Raw genomic sequence first — 9,445 nt, forward strand, 5'->3', positions numbered from 1 at the left:
GTTTTTATTGCACTAATTTCACCTTATTTCTCAACAAAAGAGACCATTTCAATTCTCTAACATTGTGTACCAAGGAAATTTATTTGGAAGTAACTTTTGTTTTCTCAAAATTTACCTAAAGACCATGTCTGCCACAAAAAGGATGTTAAGCTATGTGGTTATTTGTAGAAGCCTTCCTACCTTCCTCTAAGTAGGACATAAAAATGATGACATCAATAAATAGAAGAATAACAAGACAAATTTTATACAACAAGAAATCATATGTGCACAAAAAACTTAAAATAATTCCTTAAGTTTGTCTTTGATAGGTCAAGATGAGTACAAGAGAGTGGACAACCTTTCTTAACTGAAATGGTATTTGAGACCTCCTCTATCTCACCAACCCTTGTGTGAACTCAACTAACAATGGACATGTAAAGTACCATTATTAACAATATCACTAATTTAGAAATAATATACTTTTTGTCCTAGCTTCCTCAATTATAGAGGCCAATTTACAAATATTATCATATACATAATGATTGTTAGTAAAGCCTACTTGGCCCTTAGCTCTCAACTTTTTAGTTTTGGACCAACTAGATATACAAATGTCTAAAACTATAGTAAATATTTTACCAATCATAATGATGCAATAATTATTAAGATCATTTTGATCTCCCGATTTCTATATTAGTAATTGATATGAGTTGTTCAAGACAAAGGAAAAATGATAAGATACAATATAATCAAATCAATCAACCAAATATTTTAGATTATAATTAAAAAATTCATAATTTAAATTTACTACATCATATATGTTATTAAAATAAAATTTAAAGATGATATTTAAAGATAAAATGGTGAATGAAAATTCAATAGTTAGTTAATTGATATAGATATAAAGATACACAAGATTTATCAACTACATTATACAAGGTAAAGATATACAACTATATTATACAAGGTAAAGATATAGTGAAATCAAATGAAAACATAGGTTAAAAGATACACAAGATTTATCAAGCATATTATACAACATAAAGATATAGTCAAATCAAATGAAAAATTCTTATATGAATATAATTTTGATACTCCTTTAGACTTTTTGACCAAAAGATGTAGAATATCAAAATGAATCCAAAACCATTTAAAAAGGTAGAAGAGATCAAAATAAAACTCCTTTGCCCGGGTTTTCCAAAGACTAATGATGCTCCTTTAGACTTTTTTGGCCAGAAGATATAGAATATCATAATGAATCCAAAATCATTTAGAAAGGTAGAAGAGATAAAAAAGGGGGACTTTTCAAACTTACTACTGTTAATTTGGAGGCACCCAATACAAAATATTAAATCTAATTCATATTTGGGATAAGATCTATGGTTATGACCATATATATATACGAGCCTTTTGCCAAACAGATTGATCGAGTTGTTAGAAAGGAGCAGAGGGAGAGGTGAGAAGCATAAACAAGCTCATGGGTTCTTTGGGAGAGGAAGAAGATAAAATAATAGATGAAAGCCATGGCAGACTGGCTATGATGGAGCTTGCAAACATGCTGAGTGTGCCCATGGCTCTCAATGCAGTGATCCAGCTAAATATTGCAGATATCATATGGCAAAATGGTCTCAACAACCCACTTTCAGCAACAGAAATCTCATCAAAAATACCCACAATAGCCCCCTCTTCCTCTTCTTCTTCGTCTGAAAATCTACAGAGAATAATGAGAATGCTTGCAAGTTACTCTGTATTCAAAGAGATTGTTTCAATAGACTCTAATGGAGTTTCTCAGAGATTGTATAGCCTAACAGAGGTGGGAAAAACTCTGGTTAAGGATGAGATGGGTTTATCATATGGGTCCTATGTATTGCAGCACCATCAAAAGGCACTGCTTGATGCCTGGCCTATGCTTCATGGAGCTGTACTGGACCCTACACAGGAGCCCTTCAGACAAGTTCATGGAAAGCCTGCTTATGAATTTTATGGTGATGATGGTGACTCTAATGAGCTCATGAGGACTGCCATGGCAAGTGTTTCTGTTCCTTTTATGAAGACTCTTCTCAATTCTTATGATGGTTTTGATGGTGTTCATACTCTGGTTGATGTGGGAGGCAGCTCTGGATTCTGTTTGCATATGATCATACAGAAACATGTGCATATGAGAGGAATCAATTTTGATCTACCACATGTTATTGATGGAGCTCCTTCCTATCAGGGTAATCTTTCTTTTCTGCCCCCTATCAAATTTTATGCAAAGAATGATGTTGAATCAGATTGGTGAACCATAATCTTCTAGCTAATAGATTCTGTAGTTGAGCTGATAAAAACTAAAAGAAAATTGCAGGTTCAACAAATCAACTAAACACAAAAACTACAAGGCTTGTAAACCAGAAATGAATCCCCATGGAATCAGGAAAAAAAGGGCAAACAGATCTCAAACAGGGTCTTACAAAACTCCCACTTTTAAGCAGGTTAAGTTTTAGTCAAACAACTAATAGTAATTTTTTGTCAGATAACTAAGAGTAATTTTGTGTCAGACAAGTTAGTCACAGATAATTAAATAGTCACGATATTCCTAATAACCTTTTTCCCTTTTAACTGATAGACTACAGATTAAAAGTGCATTAAAAGTAGTAAGAACTCAGAAACGTGCAGGGCTTTGTGGTACTATTAATTTCATGAGAAAATATGCGTTCTCTTATCTTTTCCGAGCTTTAAATCCTATAAATGGAACTGGCTATTTGGGTTGCTGACCTGGCAGGGCTAGTTCAGTTTCTTTCGTTAACTTTAATGTAGAGATCTTATAATCTCTTGAAATTTTCCATGACTTCCTGGAACCAATTTTCATTCAATCCTAGTGACAAGCCGCTACACTTCTATGACAAATAACTTAGTTGTAGACTAGCCCACAATTAGATGCGTAGTGTTTAATTGAATTCTAGCTTAGTCTAGTTGTCCAACATAATGAGCTGTCCAGATGGCCATCATCGGATGATCTGTGCACTGTGCAGTAGTGATCTTTGACAGGTCCATCATGGGAGATGAAAGATGGGGAATGGTTTTGGGCAGTGACTATCCAGCCTGTTCATTATGGATTGTCAATTGCTTTTAAGCACAGCAATTAGGTTTAAATATTTAAGGGTTAAATAAGCTTACAAATTATTTGATGTTTATTAAGATTTCATTTTACAGTTTTTTATTGATTTATATTTCAGGAATAGTGGTTTGTCAAAATTTATGATCTTTCGAATTTAATCTAATAGTCATGAATACATCCTAATGACTATATAGACACAAATGTGTTGGTTTCAAGAGCAGTCCATTTTATTAAGGGTGAATCTGAATCATTTTATGTCTCTCTTAGCTTTCTAGTATCCTGATAGTGGATTATAGAATGTGCTCTCAAACTTATTGAAAAACTATTACATAATCTAATTTATAAATCTAGAAATAAATCAAATTATAGATTGGAAATCTGATATCATTATATAACACACCTAAAAAAAATTCCACTCTAAATCATAAAAAGAAAGAAAGAATAGTATTCATTTACAGCTAACTTAGGATTGCCAAGAGTCGATGAAATTTTATCAAAGTAAAAACAGAATTTTGTCCCATGCAATATGGGTGTGAAACACTACCAGTTTAAAGAAAGTTCCCAAGAAAATCTAAGAATTCCAGTAGGAGAACAGCTAGCCTATGAAATAGACTCAGAATTTAATAGGCTATGGTTCAAAAATATTAGGGTTTATTTTCACTTTAAGGGAAAGGAATGTAGGAGTTTTCTGCAAAATGTCAAGTTAGCTTATTCTTTTCAAAACCCAAATTTGAGTTCTATATGGTAATGATTTAGTATGATGGATACTTTACCTGAACAATATTTTAGTTCAAGGCGTGTGCTCAGTGTTTTGAGTCTAAAACACTTGGAAATCCATTTTTGAGACAACCAGGAAAATTGAAGGTTAAAAGCTCCAAGTTTAGATGATGATAATGAACTATAAATGGCACAAAGCTTGACCACAATGGTCAGTTTACAAATGTAAACTGTTTAAACTCATAAAAGCACCCTATTATGTTTAGATAGCTGCTGTTTCTTTTTTTACTTATGTTGGAAAGGTGTAAGTACCAAGGAAGAAATGAAAAGTTGTATTCAAGTGAGTGGATTACAAAATCTAAGTTTGATGGTGTCCAATCTAATAAACGAACATGAATTTGACAAATACATTTATCTTAAAGAAAAAAGAATATCATTTAAGAAGTTTCTATAACCTATATCACAAATCAATACAAACACCTCTAAACTATGATTTAGCAGGCAGTTAGTAAACCATAACAAGGCAATCTCCTACAACACTGAATTATTCTTGAATTATTTTTGTTTTGAACAGGTGTGACAAATGTGGGTGGAGATATGTTCAACTCCATTCCCTCTGGGGATACCATTTTCATGAAGGTTGGTTGGTTTTCCATATCATAAACTATTTTCTTCCCATTCCCAATACAAGTAAATCCATTCCTTGATCATATATTGTAATGCAATGTTTTGCAGTGGATCTTAACAACTTGGAGTGATGAAAAATGCATCCAAATTCTGAAACACTGTTATAATGCCCTGCCAGAAATAGGAGGCAAAGTTATTGCCTGTGAACCAGTTTTACCCAAACACACTGATAATAGCCAGAGAACAAGAACTCTCCTTGAAGGGGATATTTTTGCAATGGCAGTATACAGTTCAGGAGGCAAGGAAAGGACAGAGGAGGAGTTTATGAATCTGGGTATTTCTGCAGGCTTCTCAAAGTTGAAGGCCTTTTATCTAGACCCATTTTTCACTGTTTTAGAATTTGAGAAGTAGTTCAAGTTGGGACACTCAGCTTTAGAATAAATTTTTTAGGATGAACTGCAAAATCTATACAAAAGTTGAAAATGTCTATTTATCTATATGATGTGGAATAATCCAATTGTTAATTTAAATATGGTTTATGATTTGATTGAATATTATTATGAAAATGGTGCATCTGTCATGGATGCTGTCATAATCTTTTTAAAGCTATAAACCACCATATATCACATGGGACCCAAGACAATACCACCGATATATGCGCACACACGCCAACAGTGCAGATTCCAAATATATTATTCCTTCCTGCAAAAGGAATATTATGCATTCATATGGTTAAATGTCTATAAGAATTAAAATGGTTTGATCACAAATATTTAATGTATAATTATTTTTTATTTTTAAAAAATATTAAAATTGACTAATTTATTTATTAAATAATAGTATTAATATGATATTAAAATCTTTAAATTTTTTTATTTGATTATAAAAAATTAATAGTATAATTTTTTTAATTATCTTATTTAGTAATTATTTTTATTTAAAAAATTATAAATCAATAAATACAATTATTTAACTACATAAAAAAATATTTATAATGACATCAAAACCTATGTAAATATTTAATCTGACGTCCATATAACTTTTCAGTTGGTGGAAGCCTTTGCTTTTCCTCTTACTTTTAAAAAAGTGATAATCTTTACTTTCGTAAAGTGCCTTTTTTTTCAATCCTTAAAGATTCCCAATATGGCTCTTTCATAGAAATTGAATGACACAGCACACAATGTTGTCGGTTTCACAGTCCATTTTCTTAATGGAAGCGACAACAAAAATGCGTGAATCATATTTTATGGTCAATAAGGCTGTGACAATGTGCAATGTACCCAAAAAAAAAAAAAAAAATTGTTTTTGGATTTTATTTGCTTTTCAAGATATTTTTAATTTTGTGTATTCATAGATATTAAATGGTATATCTGATTTTGATGATTTAATACATAGATATTAAATGGTATATCTGACTTTGATGATTTCTTTTTTTTTGGGTGTATGAGATTTAACTATTGGTATATCAGATTTTGATCATTTTTTAGTTCCTGCAGATAGGCAGGATTACTTATGCATTCGTTAGATGCAATTTATTCTTTTTGTTGTCCAATCATGTCATTGAATCAAAAAAAATCTATTAACATTTCTATAGTTTTATTATTTTTACATATTTTAATAATATTATCAAAATGATTTATTTCTTTTCCTATTGGCTTATATTTGCTACAGTCATTAGCATAATTCAATTTTTTCCCTTTTATTTGTAGAAAAATATTTATTTCTCTAATCTTAATAGTTCGGTTTGAATAAAATGGGAAAAAGTAAATCTAGACAGATCTAAAAAAGTCAAAAATCTTATCCTCTTCTTTAATGCAAGGAGAAAGGATCCAATTAGATGTAACTAGTTGTTAGAGAAATGTGGACAAATCTTATCCCATTGAATGTGTCTTTGAATGCATTGGATGCATTTTTGAATGCAGAGAATGATATGACTTATGCATCCGTTAGATGCAATTTATTCTTTTTGTTGTCCAATCATGTCATTGAATTAAAAAAATCTATTAACATTTCTATAGTTTTATTATTTTTACATATTTTAATAATATTATCAAAATTATTTATTTATTTTCCTATTGACTTATATTTGCTACAGTCATTAGCATAATTCAATTTTTTTCCTTTTATTTGTAGAAAAATATTATTTCTCTAGTCTTAATAGTTCGGTCTGAATAAAATGGGAAAAAGTAAATCTAGAAAGATCTGCAAAAGTCAAAAATCTTATCCTCTTCTTTAATGCAAGGAGAAAGGATCCAATCAAATGTAACCAGTTGTTAGAGAAATTTGGACAAATCTTATCCCATTAAATGTGTCTTTGAATGCATTGAATGTGTCTTTGAATGCAGAGAATGATATGAAATTCTATTGAGCCCTTTGTTGCACTGCAATTTGGCAGCCTTTTTCCTGCAAAAATATCAATGGCCATAGCATGAAGCTTTTGTGCAATATATGTAGCTATTACAAATTCACTAGCCAAGGGTTTTTCTTTTTAAGAATTGTATTTAATATTTTCAGTTTGCCCAAGTTTAATTTATGGCTTTTGATCAGTTCATTTCTTATGTTAAGAGGCAACTAGAGTTTTTTACACTCTCATAGTTTTTTTACGAGGCAACTAGAGTTTTTTACACTCTCATAGTTTTTTTACTACACCAGAATTGACATTTTTTATGTTATTGATTGTTGATTATGTTTGTTGCTTGCTCTTTTGGCTTTTGTTATGGCCAAGCAGAGGTGCAGTGGGTGGTGGTTTCTCTGTAAGCAGGTTTGCCTGTGTCTGGGGGCTTCTGTTATGCTTTTTTGGTTAAAATTTGGAAGGGAATGTTCCTTGATTTTTACTTGAAAAAAGTTTTGTTTATTGTTTCAATTGCATGTTTCTCTTTTGCTCTTGGTATAGGATAAAATGATACAAATGGTCTTTTTATATTTATGACGGAGTACTGAATTCACCAAGGATGTCAGGGATTTTGGAGATTCAATTCTCAGATACCTTAATTTGTTTATGCAATTCTTCTAATATTTCAAAGTCATTACTGTTAAATTGTTTGGAAGTCTTTCCTTTTGCTATAGTCTAATTCTTTTGGAAAGAAATTGACATTTTTAGCTAATTTTGTTCTGAAATTTTTTCCATTATTTTGGTTAAAATTGTATGGAGATTTTCTTTATTTTTTTAATTAAAAATTATAGAAATTATTGTTAAATGTGTAGAATATTTTCACAGCATCCCCAATTCTTCCATAGGCTATCTTCCAATATTTCCTATCAAAGTAAACATTTCAGATTCAAAATTATAATAAATTTACACACAGAAATGAACTTATTGTTTGGGTATAAGTAAAAAATTTAAATCTTGAAATTGATTTAGTGGTTTGGGGAAATGGTCATGGTTTTGACAAATTAAAACTGTTCATATTTTAATATGAAAGTTTACCTGAAACTAAAATGCTAACTCAAGAAAAAATGGAAATATTGAAAATTTTGCATTTATCACTTGAAATCATTTATTACTATTTATCTAGTAGTCAATTTTTCCTGATGCTTATAGTTTTACTATTTACCAGGTAGTCAATTTTTCCTGATGCTTATAGTTTCAACCTGCAGTTGAAAGACATGGTAGACTGCATCAAAGCTATTGATCTAGCTGTTGTTGTGGTTGAGGAAATATTTAGACACTAGGCAACTTATGCTTTCCCCACTTCGTATTATGCCGAGTTACTTTTACTTCTTTAAGACCATTTTGTCCAGTTGTTAAAGAATTGGAATCTACATTCCTTTTGTCCGTGCACTACGAGAATTTTGTATCCATTGATAGATACAGATACAGTAAATTCTAGAGACATACTTCTATATAATTCCCTTGAAATGTACAATATTTCCCTACATCAAATGTTAGCCATAAGGAGCATAAATATTAAGTCCCTTCTTCCTTGATGAATGTCATCGCATTCCAACACTAGCTATTAGTGATAACATAGTTATAGAGTGGATTTAATCATAATTACTTTTGTGATTGTATATTTTGCAAGGTTAGTTTAAATCAAAACGGTGCAATCATCTTAGGAACTATATAAATACATAATGGCAGATGAAATGGTCGTTAAATTGTCACTTATTTCCAGATCAGTATTAAGTTTGAACTTAACTTCACAGTATTTTTAATAGTAAAACCATGCACAAATTCCTAATTAGTAGAGATTAATTATTTATAACATTCCAAAAGAGGAAAGCACTATTGAAATAGATATTATACATACAAACAAGAAGCCCAATGAAATACAGTGATCCATAACTTCAGAAATACCAACAGAATAGCGAATAAAATTTCCAAAAATTATAAATTCATCATTTTTCATGAAAAATCAAATTATTACTTTTTTCAATGTATTTGTATTGTTTAAAAAAAAATTAAAAGCAACCAAATTATGTACATATATTTATGAAGTATAATGCCCAAGAAATGAGTGAGCTATAGGAATTTATATGAGCAAATACAATACAATTATACAACATCTATTGAAAATATTGCAATTAAGAAAGACAAAGATGACCAAAATAGAATTTTAATTAAGAAAGATAGAGATGATCAAAATAGAATATTTTTACATTAGAAGATAGTATATTTTCTCTTTTTTCAACAAAATTCAAACTCTATAGATAGAATTGATGAGTTCTAAAATTCTATCATATTAATCTTATATTATGATTTTTTCTTAAATGAAATTAATTTCAAACTATTATTTCAACTTATAATTCTAAACTACAAATTAATTTAAATACTAATTTAATATAATATAACTTTATATTTAATAATATAGTAATTTATCATTCTGACTTGTCTTATATTAATAGCAATTATTTTGAAGAGTGATATCACAACAAAAAATTTTAATTGAAAGATGATCATATGCAACTTTAATAGCAACTATTCCTTACAGTAATATCACAATTGAATTTTCATATAAAAGAATATCCATTACTACTTTCTATGTCAAACCATGTTCAATAAAAAAATAGCATTTGTATTTATAAGAC

The 9,445-nt window shown here is 29.9% G+C and overlaps 1 protein-coding gene across 1 annotated transcript; it reads left to right on the top strand.

Moving 5' to 3' along the window:
• The first annotated feature begins 1,381 nt into the window (after window positions 1–1,381).
• Window positions 1,382–4,983, top strand: LOC131069122 (nicotinate N-methyltransferase 1). The gene is made up of 3 exons (XM_058004449.2): window positions 1,382–2,192; window positions 4,365–4,429; window positions 4,526–4,983. The coding sequence occupies exons 1-3, from the start codon at window positions 1,454–1,456 to the stop codon at window positions 4,826–4,828; spliced, it is 1,107 nt and encodes a 368-aa protein (XP_057860432.2). The 5' UTR covers window positions 1,382–1,453; the 3' UTR covers window positions 4,829–4,983.
• The last annotated feature ends 4,462 nt before the right edge of the window (window positions 4,984–9,445 follow it).

This window comes from Cryptomeria japonica, chromosome 1 (assembly GCF_030272615.1).
Source record: "Cryptomeria japonica chromosome 1, Sugi_1.0, whole genome shotgun sequence".
NCBI classification, from domain to species: Eukaryota; Viridiplantae; Streptophyta; class Pinopsida; order Cupressales; family Cupressaceae; genus Cryptomeria; species Cryptomeria japonica.